Source organism: Caretta caretta, chromosome 8, assembly GCF_965140235.1.
Source record: "Caretta caretta isolate rCarCar2 chromosome 8, rCarCar1.hap1, whole genome shotgun sequence".
In the NCBI taxonomy this organism is placed as follows: Eukaryota; Metazoa; Chordata; order Testudines; family Cheloniidae; genus Caretta; species Caretta caretta.
In genome coordinates, this window is record NC_134213.1 from 109128292 (window position 1) to 109143769 (window position 15478).

At 67.0% G+C, this 15478-nt stretch overlaps 2 protein-coding genes across 12 annotated transcripts in view; one reads left to right on the forward strand and one right to left on the reverse strand.

Annotated features, from left to right (window-relative positions):
• The first annotated feature begins 1920 nt into the window (after positions 1-1920).
• HYI (hydroxypyruvate isomerase (putative)) lies at positions 1921-8787 on the forward strand. Its single transcript, XM_048862036.2, has 8 exons — positions 1921-2149; positions 3372-3483; positions 6684-6798; positions 7121-7199; positions 7307-7356; positions 7758-7827; positions 8098-8232; positions 8613-8787. The coding sequence occupies exons 1-8, from the start codon at positions 1951-1953 to the stop codon at positions 8684-8686; spliced, it is 834 nt and encodes a 277-aa protein (XP_048717993.2). The 5' UTR covers positions 1921-1950; the 3' UTR covers positions 8687-8787.
• A 1328-nt stretch (positions 8788-10115) lies between these two features.
• The window catches only part of SZT2 (SZT2 subunit of KICSTOR complex), a 71035-nt gene continuing 65672 nt past the window's right edge, over positions 10116-15478 (reverse strand). For all 11 annotated transcript variants that reach the window (XM_048862533.2, XM_048862528.2, XM_075131924.1 and 8 more), the window contains 7 exons: positions 14386-14599; positions 13750-13933; positions 13358-13480; positions 12522-13020; positions 11982-12098; positions 11455-11523; positions 10116-10838 (listed from right to left, as the gene is read on the reverse strand). In XM_048862533.2, coding sequence (XP_048718490.2) covers positions 10695-10838; positions 11455-11523; positions 11982-12098; positions 12522-13020; positions 13358-13480; positions 13750-13933; positions 14386-14599 — 1350 coding nt within the window. In that variant the 3' untranslated portion in view covers positions 10116-10694. The remainder of the gene's footprint in view (positions 10839-11454; positions 11524-11981; positions 12099-12521; positions 13021-13357; positions 13481-13749; positions 13934-14385; positions 14600-15478) is intronic.

The window sequence follows — 15478 nt, forward strand, 5'->3', positions numbered from 1 at the left end:
CGCGGGGGGGACAGGGCAGTGTGGGGGGAGGTCAGGGCAGTGCGGGGGAGAGACAGGGCGGTGTGGGGGAGGTCAGGGCAGTGCGCGGGGGGAGGTCAGGGCAGTGCGCGGGGGGAGGTCAGGGAGGTGTGTGGGGGGGAAAGGGCGGTGTGGAAGGAGGTCAGGGCAGTGTGGGAGGAGGTCAGGGCGGTGCGGGGGGCGGTCAGGGCGGTGCCCGGGGGGGACAGGGCGATGCCCAGGGGAGGTCAGGGCGGTGCGGGGGCAGTCAGGGCGGTGCGGGGGGAGGTCAGGGCGGTGCGGGGGGAGGTCAGGGCGGTGCGGGGGGAGGTCAGGGCAGTGGGGGGGGGGACAGGGCGGTGCGTGGGGTGGTCAGGGCGGTGCGGGGGGTGGTCAGGGCGGTGCGGGGGGGGGACAGGGCGGGGTGGGGGGAGGTCAGGGCAGTGTGGGGGGAGGTCAGGGCGGTGCGTGGGGGGGACAGGGCGGGGTGGGGGAGGTCAGGGTGGGGTGGGAGGAGGTCAGGGCAGTGCGGGGGGGGCAGGGCGGTGTGGGGGGAGGTCAGGGCAGTGCGGGGGGGGCAGGGCGGTGTGGGGGGAGGTCAGGGCAGTGTGGGGGGAGGTCAGGGCGGTGCGTGGGGGGGACAGGGCGGGGTGGGGGAGGTCAGGGTGGGGTGGGAGGAGGTCAGGGCAGTGCGGGGGGTGCAGGGCGGTGTGGGGGGAGGTCAGGGCAGTGCGTGGGGGGGTCAGGGCGGTGTGGGGGGAGGTCAGGGCGGTGCGGGGGGGGCAGGGCGGTGTGGGGGGAGGTCAGGGCAGTGCGGGGGGGGCAGGGCGGTGTGGGGGGAGGTCAGGGCAGTGTGGGGGGAGGTCAGGGCGGTGCGTGGGGGGGACAGGGCGGGGTGGGGGAGGTCAGGGTGGGGTGGGAGGAGGTCAGGGCAGTGCGGGGGGTGCAGGGCGGTGTGGGGGGAGGTCAGGGCAGTGCGTGGGGGGGACAGGGCGGGGTGGGGGAGGTCAGGGTGGGGTGGGAGGAGGTCAGGGCAGTGCGGGGGGTGCAGGGCGGTGCGGGGGGTGCAGGGCGGTGTGGGGGGAGGTCAGGGCAGTGCGTGGGGGGGACAGGGCGGGGTGGGGGAGGTCAGGGTGGGGTGGGAGGAGGTCAGGGCAGTGCGGGGGGGGCAGGGCGGTGTGGGGGGAGGTCAGGGCAGTGCGGGGGGGGCAGGGCGGTGTGGGGGGAGGTCAGGGCAGTGTGGGGGGAGGTCAGGGCGGTGCGTGGGGGGGACAGGGCGGGGTGGGGGAGGTCAGGGTGGGGTGGGAGGAGGTCAGGGCAGTGCGGGGGGTGCAGGGCGGTGTGGGGGGAGGTCAGGGCAGTGCGTGGGGGGGTCAGGGCGGTGTGGGGGGAGGTCAGGGCGGTGCGGGGGGGGCAGGGCGGTGTGGGGGGAGGTCAGGGCAGTGCGGGGGGGGCAGGGCGGTGTGGGGGGAGGTCAGGGCAGTGTGGGGGGAGGTCAGGGCGGTGCGTGGGGGGGACAGGGCGGGGTGGGGGAGGTCAGGGTGGGGTGGGAGGAGGTCAGGGCAGTGCGGGGGGTGCAGGGCGGTGTGGGGGGAGGTCAGGGCAGTGCGTGGGGGGGACAGGGCGGGGTGGGGGAGGTCAGGGTGGGGTGGGAGGAGGTCAGGGCAGTGCGGGGGGTGCAGGGCGGTGCGGGGGGTGCAGGGCGGTGTGGGGGGAGGTCAGGGCAGTGCGTGGGGGGGTCAGGGCAGTGCGGGGCGCTGCCCGAGCACGCGGGGGCCGCCCTGCGGCAGGGAGCGGCGGGGGCGGGGGCGGGGGCGGGATGGCAGCACGTGGCCGGGCTCCCCCCGCTCTGCCCGAGCCCCCGCCCCCACGCAGGCCCCGCCCCCAGCGCTTCCCCCGGCCCCGCCCCCGCCCCGGCCAGGCCCCGCCCCCGGCCCCGCTCACAGGCTCGCCATGGCTCCGCTGCGCTTCGCCGCGAACCTGAACTGGCTCTTCACCGAGCGGCCGGCGCTGCCCGAGCGGCTGGAGGCGGCGGCCCGGGCCGGGTTCCGCGCGGCCGAGCTGCCCGAGCCCTACGCCTGGGACCCGGCGCTGCTGCGCGGGGCTGCGGACCGGGCCGGGCTGGCTCTGGTGCTGATCAACACCCCGCCAGGTACCGACCCGGCTCCGAACCCGAACCCGGACCCGGCTCCGGACCCGAACCCGGACCCGGACCCCCCGCCCGACCCCGACCCGGACCCGGACCCGGACCCCCCGCCCGACCCCGCCCGACCCCGACCCGGTTCCGGACCCGGACCCGAACCCCCCCCCGCCTGACCCGAACCCCCCCGCCCGACCCAGGTGCGGACCCGAACCCCAAAAAACCCCCCACCCACCCGCGGCCCGAACTCCGGCCCCAGCTCCGGGCACGAGCCCCGACCCGGCTCCGGACCCCGGCCCGACCCAGCTCCGGGCCTGACCCCCGAACCCGCCCCCCCTGCCTGGCTCCGGGCCCGAATCCCACTGCGCGATCCGGGTCCGGACCCGAACCCCCCGCCTCTCCCCCTAGCAAGCTACCGACCCGGGTCCGGACCCGAACCCCCCCCCCCCTCGCCGCCCGACCCCGACCTGGCTCCGGGCCCGAACCCCCCGCCCAACCCCAACCCGACCCCCGAACCCTCCCCGCCCAACCCAGGTGCGGACCCGAACCCTGAAAAACCCCCCACCCAACCCCGACCCGGCTCCGGGCCCGACCCCCGACCCTGACCCGGCTCCGGGCCCGACCCCCGAACCCCCCCGCCCGACCCTGACCCGGCTCCGGGCCTGACCCCCAAACCCTCCCCCCCTCGCGACTCTGACCCGGGTCCGGACCCCAGCAAGCTACCAACCCGGGTCTGGACCTGCACCTCAAACCCCCCCCCCCCCCCCCGCCTCCAGACACCGACCCGGGTCCGGACCCGCACCCCGAAACCCCCCCCCGCCAGACACCAGCCCAGGTCCGGACCCGAACCCCCCTCCGCCGCCAGACACCGACCCGGGTCTGGACCAGAACCCCGAACTCCGGACCCGAACCCCCCAGCCCCCCCGGAAGGTACCGACCCGGGTCTGGGCCCCCAGGCAGCAAACTGGACCTGGGTCCCCGCGCAGTCAGCTACTGCCTAACACCAGCTCTGTCTAGGAGCCAACTTCCCGGGCCTGTCCCTGAGCCCAGCCCCCAGATGAAGTCATGGGGCCTGGGGGGCTGCAGCCCCCAGTGTATGGGCAGATGGGGGCACTGACTGCCCAGGTGCGGGGCCCTGGAGCGAGCCCCTCCCACGTGGCTGCAGGGGTCCCCATCTCAGGGCTTGGTCTCTCCTGCCTCTAACCCGGGGCTGTCCTGGCTGCTTTCTCCCTAGGGGACCAGGACAAGGGCGAGAAGGGGCTTGGTGCAGTGCCCGGCCGCCAGGCTGCCTTCCGGGAAGGCCTGGCCCTGGCCGTGAAGTACGCAAAGGCCCTGGGTTGCCTCAGGTAGGGAACCAGCCCAGCCCTCCCGCCGGAGCCAGGGGGAAGGAACCGGGCCTTGGTGACAGACAGGGAGGCTGAGATCACAGGTGTCATTTTACTCGTGGTGGGAGCTGGCATTCTCCAGCCAGGGGCACTGTAGGCCAGCAGAGAGAGGCAGGCTGCCACGGCCAGGCACGCTGGGGCCCCACACCCCTGGTCCTGCGCCTCGGTCCCTACCCACCACACCCAGCCTGGGCTCTTCCCATGCCCACAGCTCAGCCGAGGCTCCACTCCCACCCCCTGGCCATTGCCCCAGGGGCTGTTGGCATAGGGGAGAGGCTGCTAGCAGCCATGGGCTGGGCGGCGTAGACCAGTTAGTGCCAAGCATGGTCAGTTACAGCCAAGTCCCTGGATGGGGGCAGGCAGCTCCCAACCCAGCTCCCTGGGGCGGCGTTACACCTGGCAGAGCACCGGGGATCACCTGGTGCACGGGTCACAAGCACCCAGAGTGGGTTTTAATACGGCTCAGTGTAACGGTACTCTTAGGAGCCAAAACCCTTGCCATACCTACAGGATGGGGGGCACTGCTCAGGGAAACAGCGACTCAAACAGATTTGGGGGCTGTGGTGGGTAATCAGCTGAACATGAGCTCCCAGCGGGATGCTGTGGCCAAAAGAGCTGGTGGGATCCTGGGATGTGTAAATGGGAACCTTACCTAGGAGTCGAGAGGTTATTTTACCTCTGGGTTTGGTACTGGTGCGACGGCTGCTGGGATCCCGTGTCCAGGGCTGGTGCCCACGATTCAAGCAGGATTTGATGAATCGGGGAGGGTTGAGAGAAGAGACCTGATGAAAGGATTAGAAACCAGGCTCTCTCATGAGCAGGTCCAGCCGTTCAGTCTGGTTAACCAAGAGAAGATTTGGGGTAACTTGATTACAGAACCTACCACAGGAAATTGATAATAGACTTTATCAGAGAAAGGGGGAGCTGAAGCTAGACACACACAGGTAATTTTTGAGTAATTAACCAGTTAACCAAGGGAGCAATCTACCGAGGTTCATGGCGGATTCTCACTTTGTAACGCTGGGCTGGATGGTTTCTAAGAGCTCTGCCCGAGGAGCTACTGGGGGCAGGTCTCTGGCCTGTGCTGTGCAGGGGTCAGACGATCGCAACGGGCCCTGTTTGTTGCTGTATGAGAATACAGCACCGTGGGAGAGCACCACACCACAGCTCTCTCCCCCGGAGTTTGGCTGCCTCCTCCAGCACCTGGTTCTCGGGGCTGGGCTGGGCGGGCCAAGGCAGAGGGGGCTGTCCAGGGGAAATCCCTGGGTTGGGGTCCTTGGTTGCTCTACATTGCAGAACACTGTGCTGGGGTTCAGTGCTGGCCTCCATTGCACAAGTCTGTTCCAGCAGCTTGTAGGAAGGACATTTCTGGAGCATCTGTTCTCGGCCCTGCGTGATTGTAGCTCCTTTGTGGGTGTGGCAGCCCTGGGCCGTGTCCTTCCCCAGCATTTGCTCTGCCCGCCACTTGTAGATCCTGGCATTCCTGGGACTCTTGCTCACAGCGGCCTGATTGCTCACAGCGGTCTGACTGCTCCTCTTCCACGAGGGCCCCTTGGTGAGTCACACACCCACAGCCATGTACCCAGTGATGAGCTGCCAAAATCTTAACAACTGGGTCCCTCCTCACCCCACGAGGGGGTCGTGGCCCGTCCCCGCCCCCCGGGGACTCCTGCCCCATTGAACCCCCTGCGTTCCTTGACGACCCCCCCCAGGACCCCTGCCCTATCTACCCCCTCCCCTGTCCCCTGACTGCCCCCAGAACCGGGCAGGAGGGTCTCGTGGGCCACCCTATTGGGTGCCCACCCTGCCCCTAAGAGCCAGAGGGATCTGCCGGGGGGGCGAGGTGGGGAGTCCCAGCAGGGCTTACCTGGGGCAGCTCCCAGGAAGCATCCGGCAGGTCCCTCTGGCTCCTAGGGGCGGGGGAGCGTAGCTGGGGGGGGGAGCAGGGGGAGCAGCTGCTCTCCCCACTGATCACATCAAAAGTGGCGCCTTAGACGCTGACTCCCTGGGTGCTCCGGGGCTGGAGCCCCCACGGGGAAAATTTGGTGGGTGCAGAGCCCCCACCGGCAGCTCCCCACCCGGCCCCAGCTCACCTCCGCTCCGCCTCCTCCCCTGAACGCGCTGCCCCGCTCTGCTTCTCCTCCCCCCCCCTCCCCCCCCCCCCCCCCCCCCGCTTCCCAGGAATCAGCTGTTCAGGCGGGAAGCGGGGGGGGGGGGGGGGGGGGCTGAGAAGCAGGCGGCGGCTTCGTGCTCAGGCCCAGGGAGGCGGAGGGGAGCTGGGGTGGGGAGCAGTTCCCCTGCGCCCCCCCCGGGTTACCTGCTGCGGTGCGGGCAGCCCTCCTCGTGCACCCCCGCCCCAGCTCCCCTCTGCTCTGCCTCCACCTCCCTGGGCCTGAGCGTGAAGCCGCCCCCTGCTTTAACAGCTGGCTCCAGCTCACCACTGCATGTAGCCCCGGCATCAGGCGGGTCTGGGCTAGGGGTACATGGCTGCGGGTGTGTGAATCACCAAGGGGCACACCTGGCTGCACACCAGCGTTGAAATTGGGAAATGATTCTGGCCAAGGTGAGCTTGGGGCAGGGAGGGGTGCCCAGATAAACAGAGAGGCCCAAGCAGGTGTGCGATGTGGGATAGCAGTGGGAGGACTGCCAGAAGTGCAATAGTTCATTCAAAACAGGGGTGCATTCCTATGACCCTTATTCAGTGGGACGCCCCCCTGCCCCTGGAGGCAGCCTCTGCTTGGGAGGCTCCAGGGGCTGGGAGTGCGGGCCTGTGGAGGGCACGCTGAGACTCCTCCCAAGGGGTGAGTGCTGCCCGTGGGCCCCATGCCAGAGGTGGCAGGGGAATCAAAGCCCACCTCCTCCCGCCCAGCCTGAGGCAATGCTGCTGAGCCCCCCTGGATCCCTCCTCAAATCACAGCTAGTGCTGCCCCTCAGAGGGCACCCCAGCTCCCTCCTTGCGCCGTGGCCTGGGCCGGCGCCCCAGCTGCTGCCGGAGGGCGCGTGCCCTAGAGCTGTTCCCTTCACCCCTCGTGCACTGGGCACCTGGAGCTGTTTGCTTCATCCTCTGTCTCTGCACCCATCCCACTCGCAGTCAGGCTTGTGCTAGGCCCTGTGGGTGGCTCAGCTCCTGCCTGCAGGCTCTGACCCAGGTCTGTCTGCAGGATCCATCTCATGGCTGGGCGGGTCCCTGCGGGCACCGAGCGGACAGCGATGGCTCCGGAAATGGAAGCCACCTTCATCGAGAACCTCAGATATGCTGCTGATATCCTGGCCCAGGTACGAGGGGACACCAGGAGTCACTGTGCCCCCCGTGGGACTTTCCTGCACCCGGGAGAGGGATAGGCAGAGGAGACTCCCCCAGTGGGGCTGCACCCCTGGGGGCATGGGGCCACACAGTCCCTGAGATGACTATGCCTCTGCACTGAGGGACAGCCCCTGCGTGAGACACTAATACCAGCTGGAGGAGAAGGGGTGGGTCACAGTTCCTGCCTGGCCAGAGGCTCATTCTGGCTGGGGAGGGAGGTGAGGGTGCAGGGAGCTATGGCCGCCCTACCCCATTGAGGGGACAAACGCCCAGGGCCTCAATGTGGTTTTGCAGGAGGACATGACAGGCCTGGTGGAGCCTATGAACAGCCGCATCACTGACCCACGCTACTTCCTGACCACCCCTCACCAAGGTAAGGGGGCCCTGCCATGCTCCGACTGCCCCGGCCCGAGCTGAGGGGAGCTGGGTGCTCACCCTGGGGGGCCCCTGCTTTGACTGACTTGCCTCTTCCCCCCACAGCTGCAGCCATTCTGGAGAAGGTGGGGAGGCCCAACCTCTGGCTGCAGCTGGTGAGTTTCTGTAGTGCCCAGACCCGTTTCCTTTACAGTTAAGTAAGTTCCCAGCCCCTGGTGCCAGGAGAAGGAGGCAGGTGCCAGCCCCTGGGTGCAGCAGGTGGGTAAACCCGCCCCAGTGGTTGTGCAGAGGCGCCTGCTTGCATGGGCAGCACTGGATAAGTGATGGTGCCATCCCCCAGGTGGGGCTGAGCTACCCTGGCCATGCCCCCACCATTCCCCAGCCTGCCGGAGGCAGCGTGGGCCCTGGGGAGCGTTGCGCTGTGCGCAGCGAGGGGCGGGGAGAGGGTCTCAGACATCCCAGGCACTAGGTCTCCGCTGCCAGCCCGCTGCAGGACAGGAGTTGCACTCATTCCCTGCACCTCCCAGACCCTGAATTGCAGCTCTGATTCCTGCAGGACATTTTCCACTGCCAGATCATGGATGGGAACCTGACACAGACCCTGAAGACTTACTTCCCGCTCATTGGTGAGGGTTGTGGCTCTGCTCCAAGCGTGGTGGGGAAGGCACTGGGCCTAGGCTACGGGGTGGGAGGTTTGAGTCAAGGCAGAGCCCTCCAGGGGCAAGGCTAGCAGGGGTGGTGTGTGCCTGTCCCCGGGAGGGAAGGGCTGCTCGTAGCATGGGTGTGGTGGGAGGACTCGTGGGTTAGGGGCTGTGCCCCCGTGGATCAGAGCCCGGGGCCATGCTCACTACAGCAATGCCCCGGACACCCTGAGGAGATGCTGGTTCCACCCCCAGGTCACATCCAGATCGGGCAGGTGCCTGGTCGGCATGAGCCTGACAGCCCAGGCGAGGTGAACTTCCCCTACCTCTTCCAGCTGCTGGAGTCGCTCGGCTACGAGGGCTACGTGGGCTGCGAGTACACCCCGCAAGGTGAGCGGGGCTGGAGCGCAGGGACCCCACCAGCATTTGGGGTAGGGGGGGCTGGCTCACTGTAGGGTGGAGCCAGGGCTTGGGAGCTGAGAGGTGTGCCTCTGCCTGGTCCCTGCCCCTGCTGGGAACAGGGCCGGGGGGCACATGCAATGCCAGGCTGGGAGGGGGGTGCCCACTGTGGCTCAGACAGCAGGTGCTGGACTGGAGCAGGGCTCCCGGGGGAGGAACACGTGTTCGGAGAGGTAGTGTTGCAGAACTCACCTGGTGGGAGCTGGCCTGTAGCTGCTGCTCGCTCACACAGGGTCAGGGGTACCTGGCCTGCTCCAAGGCAGGGGAAGCTGCTCATGGCCTGCTCTCACAGTCCCCGGCTCTTGTTGCAGGAGACACGCTGGAAGGACTGGGCTGGTTGCACGCGTACTGGGAGAGCCGAGGCCGGCAGCAGCGCCGGTGGTAGCCCTACGCAGGAATATTTTTAACCCTCCCACTCACTCAAACAGGCGAGTTCTTGAATAAAAAGTGAACAGGGGCCCTCCAGCCACGCAGGGCCCCAAGCAATTGCTTAGTTTGCTTCTGCCAGCGCCGGCTGTGCCCACCAACCGGGGGGAGCTGCGAGGTGGAGGCCGTAGCAGCGGGGATCAAGAGCCATCAGTGGCTGAGACGCTGAGGGAGCAGCTCTCCTGTGTGCTGGCTCCTGTCAGTTCGTGGAGGGTTCACGCCCATGTGCCCCTCCCGTCACACTGCCCCACTGCTTACGCAGGAGGCTGCCTTGATTCTCCCGTGCGCCGGCCCCAGCAGCACATGCATCTGCTCCCTGAGGCCTGCTGGGACAGGAGAGCAGGGCTGCCTGCAGCGGGAGGAGTGCCATGCCCCACACAGAGCAGGGGTAAGTGGCTGCAGGGGGGGCAGCCATGGGGCAGGTCTGGTTCCAGGGCTCTGCTCTTTCTTGGAGAGGCCCCAAAACTGCCTCCTTGCAGCTCTGGGTAAGGGTAGTCACTTGGCAGAGCCTGCCCCAGCCAGGCTGGGAGCGTCTTATCTCCACCTGGTAACGCTCTGGGCCCTTGGTCCCTGCTGGGGGTGGGGGGCGATGGCAAAGAGCAGGTAACCGTCCCCCGCCAGCCCTGCAGCTGGCTCGAGGTAGTCTCTGGCTTGCAGAGGGGGGAGCAGCACTGAGCCCAGGCCCCTGTCCCTCCACAGCTTGGTGAAGTCTGTCACTCCTGCCCCAGTCGACCCAGCAAGAGGGCAGGGCTGCAGGCCCATTGCCACGCTGAGCTACTCCCTGAGACAAGCTGCCAGCCCTTCTGGGTGTGGCTACAGCCCTTTAAAGGCACCAGGAATAAGCAGGCCAGCCCTTGGGCAGGGGCCTCCCAGCAGCAGCACTGTTAACTTTCCCTGCTGAGCACCGGGGTTCAGAGAAGGGGCAGGGAGCGGGTGCTCCCTGGATGGCACCCAGGAGACCCTCCCCCCCGTCAGACCAATGGGCTCGAAAGCTGGTGGGGCAAAGGGAAGCTAACCCTGCAGAATGCCCAGAGCCAAGCGGATGGAAGGACAGTGTGGTGACTGTCAAGGGTCCCCCAGAGTCCTTCACAATGTGCTCTGCCCTCCCCATTGCCCTGCTCAGCCGGTGAGCTGCCCCCACGCAGCCCCACCACCACAGGGCTCCCAATGCTTCATCCTGCCATTCCCAACAGCTCCCTGCACTCATCAGCCAGGCTGCGGGGCCAGGTCGAGGAAGTTGCCCTGGCAGGCCTTCTGCCTCCCCACTGTGCTCGGGGGGAGAGGGTAGGGGGCCCTGTGGGCACTGCCCAGCTCCTTGGGAAGGCCATGGGCAAGGCTCGGAGCACCCTGCCCCGTGCAGCGCCAAGCTGGGAGCCAGACAACAGCAGGCCGGTCTGAGGCAGTTTATTTGACAGTGACATCCTTCAGTACATCCTCATAAAACCCCCTGCCGCCCCGCGGCTGGCCCACCACTGAAATCCCACCCATCGAAGTGACAGGCCGCAACAGCCACACTCAGTGCCCTCAGGACTGGGCCTGGCTCCGGCCCAGCATGCCAGGCAGCTCCGTTGCCAGGCCCAGTGGGCTGTGCATACGTGGGTGCCAGGTTTCTGGGCCCAGAGATGGCAGCTGTTTCGCTATGGCATGTGCGCCAAGCTCCTGCTGCCGGGGCCTCCCTGGGTCTCCATTTCAAATCCATTCAGTGTCAAACACACGTGAGTGTCCTTAACAGCAGCTCCTCTACCTGAGAGGGGGGGACCCCTCCTGCCCTGCCCCTTCTGGGGAGTCTGAGCTAGCTGGAGGTCCAGGAGAGCCGCCAAGCCCCATGCACCCTCCACTCTGTCCATTACTCATGCATCACGTGACCCCCATGCTGCCAGCAGCGCCAGGGGAATCCTGCTGGAGGTCAGCTCCTTGGTGCAGACTGGGGTGCGCGGTGTGTCGGGCTGGAAGGTGCTGGCACCTGGCTAGAGCAGCCCCGTCCAGAGGTTGAAGCAGGCCGTGTTGATGACGGATTCCAGGTGATGGTAGGTGGACACTAGCTGTGGCAGGGGGCTCTCGCTGTTCTGGGGCTGCACAGGGAAAGGCTCCCGGAAAACCACTGTCAGGCTCTGCAGAGAAAAACAAGCTGCTCACAGCAGAGCAACTGCCCCCCAGCCCCTTCCCAGCTTGGGGCCAGCTCAGTGCCTGTATCTGCTCTTGGCAAGGATCCCTGCACCTGCCAGCACAGGGTCCCAGAGGGGGACATACAGCTTGGGGGGGGGGGGGAGGAGACAGGCTCCCAGAGGGACAGATACAGCGGGGGGGCGGGGAACACTGGACAACACAGGCTCCTGGATGGGATGAGACCCCCAGTTGGGGGGCAGGGCACCAGCAGGCCCTTGGGTACCTGGGCTCCAGGCTGCTGCCTCATTGAAATGCTGCAAGTCAGGGCTCCTGGACTTTCCGTAGCGTGAATCGTTTGTTAGATATGGCCCCTGCTGCCCCCAAATCGCCCCTGCCTGGCCCCCCATTTGGGAGCTGACACCTCTCCGGGGAGAGCACAGCAGGAAAGGGATGGTGGAGCTCTAGCTCCGAGTTCTGGGCAGAGGCCAGCCTGATGGTGAACGCTGAATCCCCGCCGGGCTCTGCCTGGGCACTAGAAGCCCACTCCCTCCTGCTGCCCCCGGCCAGGCACACCTGAGGAGCCAGGTACCTGCCCAGGCCCCCGCAGGGAGCAGCTCTTACCGTCTTCCCTGAGTGGGAATCCAGAAACACGAGAACAAAACAGTCTGTGAACTTCTGATTGAGCACGACCTGCAGAGAGCACGACAGGCTGTCAGGGCGTGCAGTGACAACGGCTGGGGGGGATCCCTGATGTGCTGGGGGTCACAGTGCCAGAACCATAGGGGGCAGGCTCCCCAGCATCCCACGGGGCACAGCGCCAGAACTGTGGGGCATGCTGTGGGGCACAGTGAGAGCGCCGTGGGTCAGTGCGCAGTGCATTCGAGGCAATGCTCCTACTGCTGTGCCCTTGTGACATCACACCTCCGGGCAGCCCCACTAAAGCCAACACAGAGGCGTCACATCCAGCCCTGGCGCAGGCAGGAGCCTGGGGGCGCGTCTGGGAAAGAAGAGAGTCCTGGGGCAGGGGAGCTGTCTCTGGCTGCAGGGCAGGAGGTGGGTCTGGCCATAGGCGCGGGGGCAGCATGTCCAGGGGCAGCGGCCGGCTGCAGGGGCTGGGGCGTGGGCGGGGCAGGGGCCCTAGTCCTTACTAGATACTGGGTGCCAGTTTCGACGTTGTGGAAGTGGCAGCAGCTCTGGGGGAAGCGGCTCAGCAGCACTTTGATGAGGCTCTGGTACCAGGGCACAGTCATGGTGAGGAAGCAGCCCTGCAAGGATGGAGAGAGGGTGAGGCCAGGTCCCCTGTACAGCAGCGAGAGACCACCGTGCCAGAAGAACACAACCCAGAAGCTCCGAAACTCATGAGATGTACGCTCAAACCCAGTTCCCTGCCAGCCTACTGGACCAAGCCCCGCAGCTACATCCCCAGCAGTGCCCAGCCCTACCCCTCACCAGCGTGGGGGACAATGGTCCCAATGATTCCCACACGCCATGCGTGTCTCCACTCCCACCCTCACCAGCTGGGACTGTGCCTGCCCCCACAGATGGGGATGATGGGTCCTGGGGGTGTGTATACACACATGCGTATCTCCCGCCCCTCTCCAGCCAGGGATGATGGGTCCTCGGGGGGGAGGGGGAAGGAAAGGGGAGACACGACGTGTACACATGCGCGCGCGCCCCCTGCCCCTCACCAGCTGGGGGTCGATGTCGGCGATGGATTTCCCATGCACTGCGTTCAGCAGCTCCTCCAGCTCCCCCAGCGACAGCTTGCCCAGCTTGAGCTTGTCCGAGGCCAGCGGCTCCAGCAGGAAGAGGCGCTTCCAGAGGGTGTCCCTGCGGCAGTGGCATTTGGCCAGCTGCACCATGCTGCTCAGCTGTTTCTGGGCCACGGCCACCTCGGAGGCCAGCAGGGGGAAGAGCGGCGAGGTGTAGAACAGTCCAGGGCCCAGCTTGACCTGGGCACCACCCGCGTAGAATTCGCTGCTGTCCTCTACCTCCTGCCACAGGTCCCGCTCTGCCTGCTGCTGGCAGCCCTGACCGGGCTCCAGCGCCTCCCACGCCGCCCGGCCCACCACTGGCTCCAGCGTGCTCTCCCGCTGCAAGCGCGGCTGCTTCTTGAAGCGCCGCATGTCGGCTGTCAGCCGGGGGAACAGCTCCCGTTGGCTCGTCATGATGACGTAGAAACGCAGCCTGCAGACGAGACGCCTGTGAGGAGGGGGCACCCCTGCCAGCCAGGCTATGTGCCCCCAGGGCCTCCTGAAACGCTCCTTCCCCATGTGGACGTGCCAGCCAGTGCCCACCCAACCCAGGCCCTCCCTCCCCCGCCAGCCAACGCTCACTACCTTGGGACTGCACTGGTACCACACCCCCAGGGCCACCCTGTTTGTGCCCCCAGGAACCTAGCCCAGCAAGCAGCCCTGGCCTGCACACCACCCCGCATCCAGTCCCCAGGCACGTCCCCGCCCAAGCCCAGTCAAGTCCCCCTGGGCCTCCCCACCCAGCCCTGACTGAGGACCCTGGTTCTCACCGGAGGACGTGCCTCTCCGCCTCGCTCTGCTCCTCGAACGGCGCCGCGCTGTGACACACCAGCAGGGACACGTCGAAGTCGTCATGGTGCCGCAGCCCCTCCGAGTCCTTGTAGGAGCCTGAGCTACAAGCACAAGCAGAGCGTTGGGGGCCCAGGCGGTGCCACCCCCCACCACAGCTCGAATCACCGGGGGCAGCAGAGCCTCGCAGGTGGTGTCCAGGGAGGGGCAAGGAGAACCAGCGGCAGCACCCACCCACCATCCAGAGCCCAAGGCCAGCAGCTGGCGTGACAGCGTCTCCCAGCCCATCCTGCTTGGCTGTGACCAGGCAATGCCCTAAGCGGGGCGGGCTCTTGGGGTTCCCGGAGCCATTGGGGCATTGCCAGGTGCTTACCTGTTCCAGATGGAGACCAGCGCATATTCGTTCTGCTCCATGCCCGGGGTCCCCTTCCTGCCGTCGCTGCCCGCAGCCAGCCGGGCCATGCGCAGGGGCTTCATGTGGTAGGTGTTGGCATGGTCTGCCACGTAGTTGTAGAGCTGGTGGGCTGTTATCATGTTGGTGGGCATGGCCAGCGTGCCTAGCAGAGGAGGAGTCACTGTTTGCCAGGGTGTCCCCTTGTCTTCAGGGGCTGGTCGGGGCCCCCAGAGCCAGACACTAGGACAGCAAGATTCTGCTTCCCAGCCCCCAGAGCGCACTCACGAGGCAATGACGCCTGCCCCGAAGTCCCCGGGCAGGGCCCTCAGCACAGCCCCAGCTGAACGCAGCCTGGCTAGTCCCAGACAACCCATGCCCTGGAACCGTGCAGGCCAGGGGGGTGGCACAGCGTGCCGCAAGCGGAGCTATGGAGCAGCTCCACCTAGGTTGGCCGAGGAACGGACGGGGCTGGATGACACTGAATTTGGGAAAGGTGTCTCCAGCTGGTGCGTGGCCCCAGCCCTGGGGGAAGGCCCTGGGCCCGGCACTCCTGGATGCGGAAGTGGATTCAGCCAGGAGCATAAGGGCCATGGGCAGCGCCCCTCCCCAGCTCACCTTGGAAGACATGATTGCGGCCGAATTTGGGGATGTCGGGGTGGTGGGCAATGAAGTCCTCCAGGAAGCCGGTGAGATGGTAGCCCTGGCGCAGGGTCATGTGGGAGCCCAGCAGGTACTGGTGCACGATGCGCAGGTGGAAATCATAGCTGAACGAGTGCACGTGCATGAGGTCCCGCACCTTGTCACACTCCTCCGTGAAGAGCATGGAGAGCTGGGGAGGGGCACAGGGTCAGGGCACAGGGCAGGGGAGCCCCAGATGCCTGGAGCCCGGCTGGTAGCAGAGTGAGAGACACCAGCAGCCTCCTGGCAAAGGCACAGGGCCTGGCAGTGCGGGGAGCTGCCCATTCACCCCTCTCTGCCCAGGCTGTGCCCAGCCCGAGGCAGCTGTCGCTTCAATTCCAAGCCCTGGTGCAGAGTCGCTGCGGACACCTGGCTGCTAGGAACCAGACAGACCCACAGCTGGCTTTGAGTGGCAGGGCCCCAACCCGACAGCCTGCAGCAGTTCTGCTCTCCCACCTTTAGCCTAGCTCTTCGCCATGCTGCACTGACTTCCAGCCAGCCAGGACCCCACCGGCTGGCATTAGGCAGTCAGGCCACGGGCAGGCAGCACAGCGCTCGGCAAGGACTGCAGAAGGCTGAGGGCAGAGACTTGGGCTGCCCCCAGAGCAGGGAGCTAGGGCCTGCTTCAGTCTCCACACTTCCTGCCCAGCCACCCTCTCTGCCCTTCCCCACACGCCCCCAGATGCGACACGCCCTGCTGAGCTCAGCCACTGGCAGCCCCAGCAGGACGCAGCACAGCTGCTGGGATCCCGCCGCGGATGGCTCACCTGGGCCAGCTCTGACCACAGACACCCCACCCTAACAGAGCACAGCTGACACACAAGGCCAGTTCCCAGAAGGCCTGAGGAGGGGAGGCAGAGGTGGCTTTCCCCATCCAGATCCTGGGGCAGCCAGAGGCCAACTGGGCCGGAGCACAAGCTAGAGCAGCCTCAGGGGCACCCTGATGTGTGCCGCAGTACCTGCCCCGGTCCAGGATCACCAGAGCACAGTGTGCTCCGGTCACACCACCCACGAGGTACTGGCATTACTG

Excerpts from the sequence above, each read along its gene's own strand:
- HYI (XM_048862036.2), top strand. The coding sequence starts at position 1,951 with ATGGCTCCGCTGCGCTTCGCCGCGAACCTGAACTGGCTCTTCACCGAG. Across the intron at positions 2,150-3,371 it reads GCTGATCAACACCCCGCCAG|GGGACCAGGACAAGGGCGAG; the intron begins GTACCGACCCGG and ends CTTTCTCCCTAG. Across the intron at positions 7,200-7,306 it reads CCTGACCACCCCTCACCAAG|CTGCAGCCATTCTGGAGAAG; the intron begins GTAAGGGGGCCC and ends TTCCCCCCACAG.